At 44.0% G+C, this 17,722-nt stretch overlaps 1 protein-coding gene across 3 annotated transcripts; it reads right to left on the bottom strand.

Moving 5' to 3' along the window:
• Nucleotides 1-15,652: 15,652 nt before the first annotated feature.
• LOC144592371 (thymosin beta-10) lies at nt 15,653-16,934 on the bottom strand. 3 transcript variants are annotated; one of them, XM_078396929.1, is made up of 3 exons: nt 16,674-16,934; nt 15,980-16,090; nt 15,653-15,888 (listed from the first exon to the last, which is right to left on the bottom strand). In XM_078396929.1, the coding sequence occupies exons 2-3, from the start codon at nt 16,077-16,079 to the stop codon at nt 15,854-15,856; spliced, it is 135 nt and encodes a 44-aa protein (XP_078253055.1). In that variant the 5' UTR covers nt 16,080-16,090; nt 16,674-16,934; the 3' UTR covers nt 15,653-15,853. The 3 variants fall into 3 exon arrangements, with proteins under 3 accessions (XP_078253055.1, XP_078253053.1, XP_078253056.1); XM_078396927.1 differs by having other exon boundaries at nt 16,635-16,929; XM_078396930.1 differs by lacking the exon at nt 16,674-16,934 and adding an exon at nt 16,448-16,505.
• Between the last annotated feature and the right edge of the window lie 788 nt (nt 16,935-17,722).

Raw genomic sequence — 17,722 nt, forward strand, 5'->3', positions numbered from 1 at the left:
GAGTGGAGTGAGTATTGTTGCAAAGCTAATGAATAAGCTATAGGAAAGAGCACATGTGTTTGTGTTCAAGTGATGTGATTGGAAAGAGTGAATCTGCATGTGGTTAGCTTGTGTGTGTGCATGCATCCGTGTGTGTGTGTGTGTGTGCGTGAGAGAATGTGTGAATGTATGGTGTGTGGTTAGTTAGTTCAGCAGAACTCGGTCTTCAAGTGTCATGGGCCTCCTTTCCATTGGAGTCAGAGCTCACTCTGTCAGGAGTGTTTGATAGCTGTAATGCTACAGCCAGCCCCATGCTGAAAGGTAACCATAATAGGCATTTTCTGCTCTTCAAAAGGCTGACATAAATGCAAGTCTAGTTTCGTTTTACTTTAGTTTAGTTAATTTATTGTCACGTGTACCGAAGTACAGTGAAAAGCTTTTGTTGCATGCGAACCAGTCATCGGAAAGACAATACATGATTACAAACGAGCCATTCACAGTGTACATCTATATGATAAAGGGAATAACGTGAATAACGTTTAGTGCAAGATAAAGCCAGTAAAGTCTGATCAAAGATAGTCTGAGGATCTCCGATGAGGTAGATAGCAATTCAGGACTGCTTTCTAGTTGTGGCAGGATGGTTCAGTTGCCTGATAACAGCTGGGAGGAAACTATTCTTGAATCTGGAGGTGTGTGTTTTCAAACTTTTATACCTTTTGCCCAATGGGAGAGGGAAAAAGAGAGAGTGGCCAGGGTGCGACACATCCTTGATTATGCTGCTAGCTTTACCGAGGCAGCGTGAGGTATAAATGGAGTCAATGGAAGAGAAGTTGGTTTGTGTGATGGTCTGGACCCACATTTCTCTGCAATTTCTTGTGGTCTTGGATGGAGCTGCTCCCAAATCAAGCTGTGAAGCATCCCGACAAAAAGCTTTCCACAGCGCATCTGTAAACGTTGGTGAGAGTTATTGGGAACATGCCAAGTCACCCTTGATCCCAAGGGCCTGCTTAAGAAGTCGAGAATAAGAAGAACTTGATTTTTAAAGCCCACTGGAACTGACTTTTTAAAAATTCTACTGAAATAAACTTAAAGTTGCTTAGTTGTAGAAAAGAGGTTTCTATGTTTTGTCTTGTAACTGTGATTTGAGCAGAACCTTGAATTCACTTCCTTTTGTGGTGATTAAGTCAGTGATGAAATATTGGCCCAGAGGGGATGTGAGGACGGGATGAATCTATTGGGATAACCCAGGCAAAACTCATGGATGCTAAATAGTTTTTTGCGATTAAGGGAAAATTGAGTTTTCAGAAAGGTGAATGACTCTCAAAGTTCTTCGCAGAGAATTCAAGGAAAGGGTTTGGTTTATTCACAGGTAGAGAATTTATTCTGAGATAGAGTGGAAAGCTTTTGTGTGCTTTCCTGTCAAACCAAATCCTACTATAAGCCATACACAAGTGCAAAGAGAAAAATACCAGTGCAGAATATATAGTGTCACAGCATTATAGTTACAGTGACAGTGAAAAGTCTATCAGTTAAAAACGATTATTGTCACATGTATCGAGGTACAGCGAAAAGCTTTTATTATGTGCTAACCAGTCAGCGGAAAGACAATGTATGATTACAATCAAGCCAACCCCCAGCATACGGATACACGATAAAAGAAATAACGTGAATATCTTTTAGTGCAAGATAAAGTCCAGTAAAGTCAGATCAAAGATAGTCCAGGGTTCTCCAATGAGGTAGATATTAGCTGAGGACTGCTCGCTAGTTGTTAGGTTACTGATTGTGGATGATCAGCCATGATCACAATGAATGGCGGTGCTGGCTCGAAGGGGCCAAATGGCCTCCTCCTGTACCTATTTTCTATGTTTCTATGTGTCATGCGCTGTTTCAGATTGTCATCTCTTCCACCCTCAGCAAATAGTGATCAGTGAAGGTGATCACTGACTCTCTTGAAGACCTATGCTGTTTAGATCCACTTCATTGCCCTTCATCTCAGCCCTCCAATGTTTTTCCTTTCAAGTACAAATTCAATTCCTTATGAAAGTTGCCATTGAATCTGCTTCCACCCATTTTAGGCAGCATTTCATAATAATGGAACTGCAAATTCTGGAATCTTGCGTGGAACACAAAGTGATAGAGTAACTCAATGGGTCAGGCAGCGTCTCTGGAGGACATGGAGAGGCGGTGTTTTGGGTTGGAACCCTTCTTCAGTCTACTCATAATAACGCTGTGTAATATGTTCTCCACACTCGCTTTTAGTTCAGTTACTAAATATTTAACTAAATATTTTAAGTCGTTATCCTTCAACTATTATCTTGCAGCCATGGATATAATTTCTCCTGATCTGCATGATCCAAACCATGTATTAACCTTGAATCCACCTATATCCTTGCTTTGTCCCACCCCCCTGACATCAGTCTGAAGAATGGTCTCGACCCGAAACGGCGCCCATTCCTTCTCTCTTGAGATGCTGCCTGACCTGCTGAGTTACTCCAGCATTTTGTGAATCAATACCTTCGATTTGTACAAGCATCTGTAGTTATTTTCTTATATTAACCTTGAATAAACCTTTCCTTAATCTCTACTAGTCTCCAAGAAGAACAATTCTAGTGTTTCCACTCTCTCCATAGCACCATTATAGAAGCATCCTCTACACCCCAAACAAAGCCTTGACATCTCCCCCAAGTATGGTGGCCAGAATAGGACTCAGAACTTCAGCCAATGTTAACAATGTTTAGTTATCTTATTTTTTACATTATTGAGAGTTTATTTTTCCAACTATTTATTTTCAGTGATTAATATTTGCTGATTCTTGAAGAGATGATAATCTTGAACATTGCATTCTCTCTCTTTCGAAAAACCCACAAGGATTGAAACCTGCAGCAGTGGAACAATAAGAGTCTCCAGTGCAATTCCTGAATAATAGATCTCTCCAGATGCTTTAGCTTTAATTAAATATTTATTTAAATGTTAATTTCGCAGTCGATGGGTTATGTAACATTGTGTGTTCCATGACTGAGTGCTCTGAGGTGAATTTTGAAATGTAGTAGCTGACAAGTCTTTGTTACCAACACCAGGTCACTTTGCCCTGGTAAAGAGTTCCATCTGTAGAGTGTACACCTGAAGCTATGAAGCCCTCCCTGCACACTCAACGCCAGGCTGCACATATCCCAACTGCAGCACGGTGTGCCAGGGCTGAGAATTCAAATCCCAGGACAAATTTCCAGCTGGAAATTATTCATGATCCAACGACACATATTTCAAGAGTAACTCCATCACATGCGATTCTCTTAAGGGTTGGTTCTTCATTTATAGACAATAGACAATCGGTGCAGGAGTAGGCCATTCGGGCCTTCGAGGCAGCACCACCATTCAATGTGATCATGGCTGATCATTCTCAATCAGTACCCCGTTCCTGCCTTCTCCCCATACCCCAGGACTCCGCTATCCTTAAGAGCTCTATCTCGCTCTCTCTTGAATGCATTCAGAGAATTGGTCTCCACTGCCATCTGAGGCAGAGAATTCCACAGATTTACAACTCTCTGACTGAAAAAGTTTCTCCTCATCTCCGTTCTAAATGGCCTACCCCTTATTTTTAAACTGTGGCCCCTGGTTCTGGACTCCCCCAACATTGGGAACATGTTTCCTGCCTCTAACATGTCCAACCCCTTAATAATCTTATATGTTTCGATAAGATCCCCTCTCATCCTTCTAAATTCCAATGTGTACAAGCCTAGTCGCTCCAGTCTTTCAACATATGACAGTCTCGCCATTCCGGGAATTAACCTAGTAAACCTACGCTGCACGCCCTCAATAGCAAGAATATCCTTCCTCAAATTTGGAGACCAAAACTGCACAAAGTACTCCAGGTGCAGTCTCACTAGGGCCCTGTATAACTGCAGAAGGACCTCTTTGCTCCTATACTCAACTCCTCTTGTTATAAAGGCCAACATTCCATTGGCTTTCTTCACTGCCTGCTGTACCTGCATGCTTCCTTTCAGTGACTGATGCACTAGGACACCCAGATCTCGTTGTACGTCTCCTTTTCCTAACTTGACATTATTCAGATAATAATCTGCCTTCCTATTCTTACCACCAAAGTGGATAACCTCACACATATCCACATTAAACTGCATCTGCCATGCATCCGCCCACTCATTCAACCTGTCCAAGCCACGCTGCAACCTCATAGCATCTTCCTCACAGCTCACACTACCACCCAGCTTTGTATCATCTGCAAATTTGCTAATGGTACTTTTAATCCCTTCATCCAAATCATTAATGTATATTGTAAATAGCTGCGGTCCCAGCACCGAGCCTTGCGGTACCCCACTAGTCACTGCCTGCCATTCTGAAAGGGACCCATTTATCCCCACTCTTTGCTTTCTGTCTGTCAACCAATTTTCTATCCATGTCAGTACCCTACCCCCAATACCATGTGCTCTAATTTTGTCCACTAATCTCCTATGTGGGACCTTGTCAAAGGCTTTCTGAAAGTCGAGGTACACCACATCCACCGGCTCTCCCCTGTCAATTTTCATAGTTACATCATCAAAAAAATCCAGAAGATTAGTCAAGCATGATTTCCCCTTCGTAAATCCATGCTGACTCGGAACAATCCTGTTACTGCTATCCAAATGCTCCGCAATTTTATCTTTTATAATTGACTCCAGCATCTTCCCCACCACTGATGTCAGACTAACTGGTCTATAATTTCCCGTTTGCTCTCTCCCTCCTTTCTTAAAAAGTGGGATAACATTAGCTACCCTCCAATCCACAGGAACTGATCCTGAATCTATAGAACATTGGAAAATGATCACCAATGCGTCCACAATTTCTAGAGCCACCTCCTTAAGTACCCTGGGATGCAGACCATCAGGCCCTGGGGATTTATCAGCCTTCAATCACATCAGTCTACCCAACACCATTTCCTGCCTAATGTGAATCTCCTTTAGTTCCTCCATCACCCTAGGATCTCTGTCACTAGAACATCTGGGAGATTGTTTGTATCTTCCTTAGTGAAGACAGATCCAAAGTACCGGTTCAACTCGTCTGCCATTTCCTTGTTCCCCATAATAAATTCCCCTGCTTCTGACTTCAAGGGACCCACATTTGCCTTGACTATTTTTTTCCACTTCACATACCTAAAAAAGCTTTTACTATCCTTCTTTATATTATTGGCTAGTTTACCCTCGTACCTCATCTTTTCTCCCCGTATTGCCTTTTTGGTTATCTTCTGTTGCTCTTTAAAAGATTCCCAATCCTCTGGCTTCCCACTCTTCTTTGCTATGATATACTTATTCTCTTTTATTTTTATGCTGTCCTTGACTTTCCTTGTCAGCCATGGGTGCCTCTTACTCCCCTTAGAATCTTTCCTCCTCGTTGGGATAAATTGATCCTGCAACTTCTGCATTAGGAATACCTGCCATTGCTGTTCCACCGTCTTCCCTGCTAGGGCCTCCTTCCAGTCAAATCTGGCCAGCCCCTGCCTCATGCCTCTGTAATCCCCTTCGCTATACTGTAATACTGACACTTCCGATTTTCCCTTCTCCCTCTCAATTTGTTGAGTAAAACATCATATTGTGATCACTGCATCCTAATGGCTCTTTTACCTTGAGTCCCCTTATCAGATCAGGTTCATTACACAACACTAAATCCAGAATTGCCTTCTCCCTGGTCGGCTCCAGTACAAGCTGTTCGAAGAATCCATCTTGGAGGCACTCCACAAACTCTCCTGGTGTCCATTACCAACCTGATTTTCCCAGTCTACCTGCATGTTGAAATCTCCCATAACCACCGTAGCATTACATTTGCGACATGCCAATTTTAGCTCTTGCTTTAATTTGCACCCAATGTCGAGGCTACTGTTTGGGGGGCTGTAGATAGCATTAGGGTCTTTTTACCCTTACAATTCCTCATTTCCATCCATACTGATTCTACATCTCCTGATTCTATGTCACCCCTTGCAAGGGAGTGAATATCATTCCTTACCAACAGAGCGACCCCACCCCCTCTGCCCACCTGTCTGTCTTTTCCATACGTTGTGTATCCCTGAATATTCAGTTCCCAGCCCTAGTCCTCTTGTGACCATGTCGCTGTGATTCCCACAACATCATACTTGCCAATGTCTTTATTAAGACAAATGCAAAACAATATGGAATCTGGTACATTTTGACTCTGACCATAAACAATGACCTTAAGTTAATAAATAACTAAAAGGAAAAACAATGATTTAGCTTAGAACTGCTTCAAAATGAAATCACTTATGAAATATCGGGAGACAAGGTGGACATCACATAGAACAAAGCCAGACCAGAATTGCACTGGGCGGGACCTCAGATTCTGCCGGGGTTGTCTACAAACCTAATGGCATGAGCATTGAATTCTCTCTCCTCCTTTCTACACAGGTCCTCTCTTCCTCCATACCCTGCAGCTCCCCATGTCACTATCTACCCTATCCTCCCCCACCCCCATCCTCATAATTGTTTGAGTCTGTTGTTCTTACATTGTCACATTCAGTGGTTTGGGAGTGGTGATTGAGGGGTGGACCACGAAACATTGGGAATAGATATGGAGTATGTTGGATATCTGCCGGTGAAGTTGTAAGTCTTTAAACTATTAATTTGGCGAGGATGAAAGTTAGGTGGCAGAATCATCTGTTTATGCATTAACCAAAAGACAATAGCAAAAAGCAAGGGAACTGAATTTTTCCCAACAGCATTTGGTGTGAATACATTAAATGGGGATCAGATTCTTGGTTTCACAGTAAAGGAGATGCAAGAGACAGCAGGTCTGGAATCTTGAACAAAAAAACAAAAGCTGGTTAGGCACCATCTGTGGACGGACATGGACAGACAACTGTTCGGGTCTGAAAGAAAACACAAATTGCTGGAGTAACTCAGCAGGTCAGACAGCATCTCAGGAGAACATGGATAGGTGATGTTTCCGGTCAGGACCCTTCTTCAAAATGATTGGAGGAGGGGAAAATAAAGTTGGAGGAGAGGAGGGCAAGATAAAGCCTAGGAGATAATAGGCACACATCAGGGGGGGTTATTTGATATGCAGATGGTTGGTCAAAGGCCAGAGATGAAAAGGCAGAAGGAGTGAGACAACAAGTTGAAGAGTTGCAAATTGTGAAGCTAGAGGAAAGAATATTGGTGGCAGGGGAGAGGAATGTTAGTTTAGGTGGAACACAGAGGGGAGGGGGAGTGGAAAGAGAGGGGGGGGAGTTATATGGGGGAAGAAAGGAGAGGGGGATGGATATGTAGTTACCTAAAATTGTAGAATTCAATGTTCATAACATTGAGTTGTAAGCTACCCAAGTGGAATATGAGGTGATTCCTCCATTCTGCATGTGGTCTCACTCTGGTAATGGAGGAGGCCCTGGACAGAGCAATGGGAAAAGGAGTTAAAAAGGATAGCAGGCTTTGGTGGACTGAGTGTGTGTTTGTCGAAACGGTCTATTCTTAATCTCGCTGATGTACAGGATGCCACATCATGAACACATCAGGAAGCAGCAGATGAGGTTAGATAAGATGCACATGAAGTATTGTTTCAGCTGGAAGGACAGCTGGGATCCTTGGATGGAGGTGTGGAAGGAGGTATGGGAACTGGTGTTACATCTCCTGTGGTTGCAGGGGAAGGTATCTTGGGAAGGCGTGGTTTGGGCGGGAAGCAATGAGTGAACCAGAGTTATGCAGGGAGCAGTCTCTGCAGCAGGCAGAAAGGAGTGGGGATGGGAAGATATGACTGGTAGTGGGATCTCAGATAACTATGGGAGCCAGTAGGTTTGTCGTAGGCATCAGCCGATAGTCTGGCCCCTGCAATGGAGACGGAGAGATCAAGAAAGGGGAGAGAGGTATCAGTCCAAGCGAATTTGAGGTTAGGGTGGAAATTAGTGGTAAAGTTAATGAAATCAACAAGTCTGCATGGGTGTAGGAGATTGCCCTGATGCAGTCGTCGATGTCGCTGAGAAAGTTGGAGAACTGTACACCTGGAATAAGGACAGTTCAATGTAACCAACAAAAAGTCAGGCATGGCCGGGGCCCATGCGAGTGACATGGCCACACCTTTGACTAGAAGGCGATAGAATCAAATGAGTTGTTGAGGGTTTTGGCAGAGAGGGAAATGGATTGGGTCTCTGTTCAAGGAAGAACTGGAGGTCCTTGAGGTCTTCCTGGTAGGGGCTGGAGGTGTAAAGGAACTGGACAAACATGGTAAAAATGGACATGGTGATCATGGAACAAGAATGTTCAACTTTGCCAGAAAAAGACAGGCATGGCTAAACCTTTGTTTGAGGAAAGTGAGAGAAATCAAAAGAAAATTTGTTGAGGGTGAGGACAAATTCCAACAGATGGAGGAGAGTGTTATTGGAGGGGAACTGGTTGGGACGTTGTTCTTTGGAGGAAATGGAGGTCTTCACCGAATGGGGTCAAGATCAAGGGGTGGCCAAGAGGAAGCATCTGAGATGTCGCCTATCCTCGGCAAGATAGAAGTCAATATGCTTCTTGTTGTGTTGTACAAGAGGCATTTATTTCCCAAACCCAGTTTCTGAAAGAGTTTAAACAAAGACTATGCTGTTGTTTGGAGGAGACGAACACCCCAATACATAGGAGGGTGATTCTTCATCATTAGGGAGTCATGTTCATTGTTGGGTAGTGAAGCACTTGTTCTGTAATGGATCTGGCATTGAAAGAGGGATTGTGAAGACTGACGGCGTGATTGTGTTACTTTATGCACTGAGGCAAGAGGGAGGAAGAGGAAGAGGGGAGGTTTTCCCCTTCTCCAAACAACAGCATGGTCTTTGCTTAAACTCTTCCAGAAACTGGGCTTGGGAAATAGATGTCACTTGTGCAACACACCAAGAAGCATATTGACCTCTACTTTGCTGAGGATATTCTGCAATATTACAGCAATCAATTATTCAGTTTATAGAACGAAGCTAAACACTAAGTGCAATGCTAAACACTATGTGCAATTTGCTAAATTGCAGCCTTCACAGTTATATTTTGTATAAGGAAGGAGGAATGTGAATGGATAAACAGCATACTACTGGCTAATGTGCAGTGTATAGAGAACAAGCTGGATGCACTTAAAGCCAGACTCTCCTACCTTAGAGAGCTGAGAGATTGCTCACCCCTGATATACCTGACTATGCCATCCAACCCAAGGGCTTCTCCCTTCACTGGATGGACCGCATGGCATCATGCAGATGTTCTATCAATCGGTGGTAGCCAGTGCAATCTTCTTCGCTGTTGTGTGCTGGGCAGCAGAGTGAATGCTGCGGACACCAACAGAATTAACAAGCTTAACAGGAAAGCTGGCTCCATCCTGGGGAATTCACTGGACATGGTCTTGGAAGGGAGGATGCTTCTCAAACTGCGGAGCATCCTGGACAATACAGCTCACCCCCTCCATGACACACTGGTCAACCTGAGGAGCACCATCAGCAACAGACTGGTTCCACCAAGATGCAGCACAGAACGCCTCAGGAGGTCCTTTTTCTCTGTGGCTATCAAACTGTACAACTGAAGGGTCTTGACCCGAAACGTCACCCATTCCTTCTCTCCAGAGATGTAGCCTTTCCCGCTGTTACTCCAGCATTTTGTGTCTACCTTTGATTTAAAACAGCATCTACAGTTCTTTCCTACACAACTCCTCCCCCTTCTATCGTGCGGTAGACTGACTCCCCTTCCCCCTCCTTTCCTCTCTCCAATCTTTGCACATCCCAAATACTGGACTTTCCACTCATCACTTTAATTTCATGTTTCATGTATCTTGTGTTTTATGACTGTTGGCAGATCAATTTCCCTCCTGGGATAAATAAAGTTCTATCATATCGTATCTTCAGGTAAGTTTAGATGTGGAGGGGTCTGCTTCCTAATCAATACCTCGTGGTGCTCAGACGTGGCGGTCTTTGCGAGCTCATGCTCTCCAGACCTGGAATATCTAACCATCACTCAAACCAACCTCCGTTTCATTGACTTCATCTATACTTAACAATGTCTTAGCAAGCTGCCAGCATAATCAAGCACCAGTCTCACCCCAGTCGCTCTCTCTTCTCCCCTCTCCCATCAAGCAAGAAGTACAGCAGTTTGAAAATGCATACCTCCAGATTCAGGGACAGTTTCTTCCCAGCTGTTATCAGGCAATTGAACAGTCCTCTCACCAGCTAGATTGTGATCTGATCTCCCATCTACCTCATTGGAGACTTTGAACTATCTTTAATCATATATTGTTTAAACTTTATCTTGCACTCAATGTTGTATCCTTTATCTGTGCACTGTGGGTGGCTTAATTGCAATCATGTATAATCTTTCCTTTGACTGGATAGCATGCAAACCAAAGCTTTTCACTGTATCTTGGTACACACAATGATAATAAACTAAATTGAACTATAATACAATACATCTTTATTGTCATTGTACAACGAGATTGGGAATGCGCCTTCCATACGATGCAATAAATTAATTAGCTAATCAGTATAAATTTATACAACCCAGTGAAATAAAATTAGAAACAGTTTTAAAACAGTATAAAGTTCAAGTAGATCTGTGCCGGTTCACTGTGAATGCGACCATCCGGCTCAGCAGGACCGGTTCATAGCAGGTATGGCACTGGGGTTGAAGCTGTTCCTGAGTCTGGAGGTGCGGGCGTAGAAGGCCTTGTAGCATCTGCCCGATGGTAGAATTTCGAACAGACTATTGCAGGGGTGTGAGGAGTCTTTGTGAATGCTGGTGGCTTTTCTGAGGCATCGTGTGTCGTAGATGCTCTCCAAGGCTGGTAGCTGTGTTCTGATAGTCTTCTGAGCTCTATGGACTACCCGCTGAAGAGCTCTCCTCTCTGCCTCCGTGCAGCTGAGGTACCACACAGGGATGCCAAGCGTTATTAGGATGCTCTCTATGGTGCAGCGGTAGAAGGTCATCAGCAGCTGTTATGGGTAGACCAGACTTTTTCAGTGTTCTCAGGTAGAACAGTCGTTGCTGCGCCTTCTTGACCAGCGCAGTGGTGTTATTGGACCATGTGAGATCCTCTGAAATGTGAGTGCCCAGAAACCTGAAGCTGGACACTCTCTCCACACTGTCCCCATTGATAAAGATCAGAGCATATTCCCCGTTGTGTGATCTACGGAAGTTGATGATCAGCTCCTTGGTCTTGGTGGTATTTAGGGACAGGTTGTTAACTGAGCACCAGTCCGCCAGATTCTGCACCTCCGCTCTGTAGTTTGTTTCATCACCGTTGGTGATCAGCCCGATCACCGTTATGTCGTCCGCAAACTTGACAATGGTGTTGGTGTCGAATGCAGGAACACAATCGTGTGTGAATAGGGAGTAGAGCATGGGGCTCAGAACACAGCCTGTGGTGTGCCGGTACTCAGCTCTAGTTTCAAAAGCTAGTTTCAAAGCTGTCTAGTTTCAAAGCTGTCCAACAGTAAGGTGTTTCCTTGGATCTGTCATAAATTAACTTCAATACTTCGGATAGACGGCGGGAATTTCTAGTTTAGTAATACCTTTCATGATTCACTATTATCTGATGCAATGATATCGATTATTTCCTTTCCACCAATTCTGAACAAATCTCTAAACCAAGAAATCAGTTTGTATACAGATGTACAGGAGATCTAGGAGAGTTTGAATATTATTTTCCATAACTGTGATGAACTGGGCAGTTGTTTCTGGCCTTTTATGTCGTCAATATCACAACAATGAAATAGCCACACCCAATATCTTTGCCTTATGCAGTCTATAAGATTCTAGGGGCTTGATTTCATAGATGGCCTCTTGTATTCATGAAGGTCCCCCAGGTTTTGGCAGTCGTGCCTTTGATTTTACAATCCAATATAAATCACATTCTCTCTTCAGTTCTTCCCACCTCACCTCATTGAATATCAGCATGAAATAAGAATTTTCTGTTTTGATCGAATCTAAAACATTCTAATTTTGATTTCTTCCCTGTGTCCATGCCCACAAGTACACTGAAGACAAATTGGAAATCACACAACATATTTTGTAACTTTTAAATCAATCACCTGTAAAATCATGACATGAGCTCATTTCCCAACCCTGTAAATGAGTTTTCACTTACTCTGATGTAACCAGAGTACAATCTGGAAGATATTAACAGTGAAGAGAATGGCATTTGGAAATCTCAAGGGACCTGACTTCATTCATTGAACGTATTCCACCAAAGCAGCTATCTTCTATTCCAATCATTCTGTGCCTTGCCGATTTAAATGTCAGTCTAAGTGCTTCTCAAATGTAGCAATTGTATCTAATTCCACTACCTCCTATAGCAACATGATCCATACATCAACTACGGTGGCGCAGCGGAAGAGTTGCTGTCTTACAGCAAATGCAACGCCGGAGACCCGGGTTTGATCCTGACAACGGGTGTTGTCTGTATGGAGTTTGTACCTGCCTGGGTTTTCTCCGAGATCTTCAGTTTCCTCCCACACTCAAAAGTCGTACAGGTTTGTAGGTTCATTGACTTGGTGAATGTAGAAATTGTCCCTAGTGTGTGTAGAATAGTGTTAATGTGCGGGGATCACTGGTTGGCATGGACCCGGTGGGCCGAAGGGCCTGTTTCCGCGCTGTATCTCTAAACTAAACTACTCTCTGTTAAAAAAAACTTACCCCTCAGATTTCCTTTAAAACTTCTTCCTCCCCCTTGAAACTATGCACCTTCGTTTTGGATGCCCAACCTTGGAAAAAAACATTTTGACTCTATTGTCTATGCATCTCATAATCTTAAATACTTCTATCAAGTTACCCCTCAGCTTACTTTGCTCCAGTCTATTTAAACTATTCCTATAACCAATCAAGATAATATCCTGGCATAACTCCCTGCACTCTAGCGCAATTATATCCCTTATATTGTGGCAACCACAACTGCACACAATATTCCAAGTGCAGCCCTAAGCAGTGTTTTGTAAAATTGCAGCATAACATAGCCACTCTATTTTATGCTCTAACCAGTGAAGACAAGCACCTGATATGTGCTTGTCTCCACTGGTTAGAGCATACAATATAATGGATCTGTGATGCCACTTTCAGGAAATTATAAATCCCATGGCATCCCGGTTCAACATTTCTTAGTACCCTGCCATTTATTGAATAATTCCAACCCTGTTTGACTTCTCAAAATGCACCATTATATACTTGTTCAGATTAAATTCCATTAGCCAATGCTCCATTCAACTTTCATTATCTATATATCTGTATCCTGCTCTAGCTTCAGGCGATCATCCTCATTTCTACCCCACCACCAATTTTCATGTCATCTGTAAACTTACTAATTATACTAAATCATCATCATTGGTCCAAAAACGCTCGCCAAATCCACCCAAAACTTCATCCTCAATATTGATGGTCTCCCAGTATCCACCTCCCCTCACATCCGGAATCTTGGAATCATCTTTGATCAAACCCTCTCCTTCGACAAACACATCAAACACATCACCAAGACAGCCTTCTTCCACCTCAAAAACATCGCCCGTCTCCGTCCATCCCTCTCCTCCACAGCTGCAGAAACCCTCATCCACGCCTTCATCACCTCCCGTCTGGACTACTGCAACAGCCTCCTCTATGGCTCACCCTCAAAAATCATCAGTAAACTTCAATACATTAAAAACTCCGCTGCCCGTCTACTCACCCACTCCCCGATCTGTGACCATATCACCCCCGTCCTTTACAAGCTCCACTGGCTCCCCATCCCCCAGAGAATCCAGTACAAAATCCTCCTCATGACATACAAAGCCCTCCATAACCTGGCCCCATCCTACCTGACTGACCTCCACAGACACACTCCCACCTGCACCCTCCGCTCTGCTGCTGCCAACCTCCTGTCCCCCCCCATCCGGACCAAACTCAGATCCTGGGGGGGACAGGGCTTTCTCCATTGCTGCTCCCACCCTCTGGAACTCACTACCCCAAACCGTCAGAGACTCCTCCTCACTCACCACATTCAAAACATCACTGAAGTCTCACCTGTTCAGCACTGCCTTCAACCACTGACCGTCACCTCACCTTCTGTCTCCTTTTTCTGTTCGTTTACTTATTTATCTATTTATTTTCTTCTCTATGTTCTAGTAATCCCTGTAAAGCGTCTTTGAGTGTTTGAAAAGCGCTATATAAATGTAATGCATTATTATTATTATACCTCCTACTTTCACATCCAAGTCATTCATATCACAAACTTTAACGGTCCCAACACTGATCCCTGCAGTACATCACGAGTCACGGACCGCCAGTGGAAAAAAAAAAAAGATTTCATCAGTACCCTCAGCCTCATGCCACTAAACAAATTTTGGATCAAATTCATCAGCTCGCCATGGATCCTATCTGCATTAACCTTCTGAACCAGCCTACCATGCAAGAGCCTGGCAAATACACTAAAGTCCAAATGGACAACATCCACTATCTATCTTCATCAAACCTCATTGTTAGCTAAAAACAGATGAGTGAGAAGCAACTCCTCCTGCACAAAGCTATACGGAACATCCCTCACCAATCTGTCTGATCAAACACACACAAATCCCATCCCTTAGTATTTTCTCCAATAACGTCTCTAATACTGATGCAAGGCTCATTGGTCTGCAGTTGGCTGACTTGTACTTGTTGCCTTTCTTAAATAAATGAACATTAGCTACCCTCCAGTCCTCTGGTATATTGACTATCTAATGAAGATGTAAAAGTCTCAGCAAGGGGCCCCAGCCATCTCCTTCCTCATTTCCCACAGCCCTCTGGAATAGATCCAACCAACATTTGATCCATCCTCATGCATTCCAAACATCGGACTCGTCCACCTCCTTGAACCCATAAATACGCCATATTCCTCCCTGAACTATTGTCCACAACGGTGAATAGATAAATATCTATTTAGGACCTTGTTCATAACCCCTGGTTCCACAGCCAAACTATGTGTTAATTTTAGAAAGGTTAAACAAAAATCACCATTTCCCACACTTCAGCATTACACAGGGGCTCCTTGCACACGCCTTCCCAACCCTCCACAATTTATCTAAAAATAAATAAATCACAACTTCCAATGCAATCTTTCCTATTATCTAACAATCTACATGGTTATCTGTTTGCAGTAATTCACGTCTTACTTCCAAATGCATTTGCTGCTCACATTGTCTCGTCTATGTTTGGGTGGGGGCGGTGGGCAAAGATAATAAGCACAGCTGGGGTGACTATTTTGTGCAGTATCTGTTCAGTCCTTAGGGGCTACCAAGTTTCGTCTCTGGTCACCAACTCCCCATCCTATTCCAACCTCATTCTTTGACCACCCTAATGCTGAGCAATACAAACAAGGTACTGCATCTGACTGGGTGCAATGTAGCCCTCAGGGCAGGTTGTCAAACTTGATGCCACCTTTCTGATGACAGATCCTTGACCCAAAACAACCACCACTGATTCTGCACACTGATACAGACAGCTCCTGGAATGGGACAGAAACTATCACAGGCACGAGTAGCACTCAAAGCAAACAAATCACTTTCTACAACACAAGCAGCCTGTAAACCACAAAAGACCCAAAGAAAGTATCTAAGGGGACTTTAGTCAAGTGCAGAAGAGAGGCAACTTGCAGTTTTAGTGTTATTGTTTTTTCTGCCTACTTTCAATTTTTAGTGTGTAAAATTATCTTAATAGTTTAAGCAAAGACAAGGCAATATTGTGCAAATTGAATTTTTATTCATTTCCTTTACAACACTGGATAAATCACAGCCATGGTCCAATAGGTCTCAGAACCAGCAGCCATTTAGCAACGCTCTGCCCCTTCAGTAGTTCAGTTCACAGTAAGAATTGGGATTAATTTCTCGAAATAAAGCCGAGCGACTCCCTCCGCCATGGATACAGTACAATTCCAGCAACTAGCTGCTCTCTGCTTTCTTCTCCTGATCAATAGCTGGAAAAGAAATCAAAATAAATTCAGGTCAAAACTCGAAACCAATTGAGTAGAGGCAACGAATATAAATTGGGAGACTAAAGACCCTTACTTTCTTTTGTGGGGAGTGTGTTCTTCACTTCTGTGTCCGTTTTCTTCAACTTGCTCTTGTCAAAGGAAGCCACCTCCCTGAAGTCTGGTTTGTCTGCCATTTCAGTTCAATCTATTTAAGAAAAAACTAGCAGTCAGTTCGACTACAATGAAGAAACTCAGACATGGGGATAGAACATGTGCAGTGCCAATCACTGAAAAAATAGCACGTTTAACGTGGAATGAGAAAAAATGAGCAAATTGAAAAATCCCGTTAGCCGCACATGCACACTTAATTCCCCTTTCTATCACACAGCAGCCCTCCCCAAACCATGTGCAGTCATTCCCAAGTTTTCACTGCACTAAAAGCTACTTCCTACAACACGAGCTAAGATCTCATTCCATCCATTCTACCATCCTTTTCATCTCTAACCTCTCGCCCACCGCCCCACAAACTCTCCCCTCCTCCTCCATCGCCCCGAATCCCCACCCGATCTCCATCGCCCCGAATCCCAGAGAGCACGAATAGCGGACATGACTGCGACAGGTTGTCCCGTTTTACGTTTTCCCTCCCTCCCTCATCCTGCAGTCTCTGCGCGGTAACAACTGCAAGCAGCAGCGGCTGCCCTGTCCCGTCCTGTCCTGCCCTGCCCCGTCCCGTCCTGCCCACGCCGTACCTCTGGCCGTGTCCACCTCCCTCCCAGGCACTGCCTTACCGAACAATAGCTGGTGCCGCCGCCTCGGCGTCTTTATAGCGGCCACCGCCCAGTCCCGCCTCCCCGCCGCAGGCCCCCTCCCCTCCATCGGCTCGATTGGGCCCCAAGTTGAGAAGGTCGAGCTGATTTGTTCACGATGGTCGAGACAAAGAGGGAGGGAGCGGCGGCGAGGTTGGTGCTGGGCTTCTGCCGGTGGCTGCGGTTCCAGGATGACCAGCAAGAGAGCCGCACCCTTGAGCGCCGTCTTTCTTTTGTGGTCTTGCTCAGGAGACTCTCGGTTGGGCGGGTGCCGTGAGGGAATGGCGGGGACAGCAGGATGGGACGAGCCTGACAGACTATATGATCTTCCCACGAAGGTTTCTTTTGTTCGTGGAAGGTCTTGATATTTTGGGTTTTGTTATCTTTTAGATTAACTCGATCGTGTAAATTAGTAGATCCTTAAAATAAGTTATTTATTTAATGAAACCAGGTAAGATATAAAGCCGGGTTGACCTTTGTGTGCTATCAACTGCTCTACGTTGCATTCTGCAGCAGAGGGAAAGGACTCTTAATTGAAATGCCCCAAGTCTCAATTGGATTCGTTCTTGATTTTCCATCTGTTTAGTCGATCTTTGGAATCAAAGATAGTTTGCATCCACTTTGTGGGTTCTGAACAGATTTTCAGTCCCTACCAGAGGTGGCTTGGTGATGCTCGATAAGACAGTGACAGGTGGAACATTTGGGAGGCTCTGTGCACTTTCCACTGATTGCACTTGGTAGTGGTGTATTCTCACATGTGCACGAAGTGTTCAGAGGCTTTCAAGATGCTCCACTATTAGGAGGATTCTGATATTTTTCAAGCAGGTTTTGAGGATATTGTCATGTCAAGAGTGTGTATTGTCATATGCACAAGGATTGTGAGGTACAGATACAATGAACATTTTGCTTGCAGTAGCATTGCAGCCATATAGACACAGACATAAATTAGTCATAGTGTGGAAACAAGCCATTTGGCCCAACTTGTCCTATCTACACTAGTACCTATCCTATCAATGTACCTGTCTAAATGT

This window comes from Rhinoraja longicauda, chromosome 3, assembly GCF_053455715.1.
Source record: "Rhinoraja longicauda isolate Sanriku21f chromosome 3, sRhiLon1.1, whole genome shotgun sequence".
NCBI classification, from domain to species: Eukaryota; Metazoa; Chordata; class Chondrichthyes; order Rajiformes; family Arhynchobatidae; genus Rhinoraja; species Rhinoraja longicauda.

Coding starts and splice junctions, on each gene's coding strand:
- LOC144592371 (XM_078396929.1), bottom strand. CDS start 16,079: ATGGCAGACAAACCAGACTTCAGGGAGGTGGCTTCCTTTGACAAGAGC. Junction 15,889..15,979: donor CACACTCCCCACAAAAGAAA/GTAAGGGTCTTT, acceptor TTTCTTTTCCAG/CTATTGATCAGGAGAAGAAA.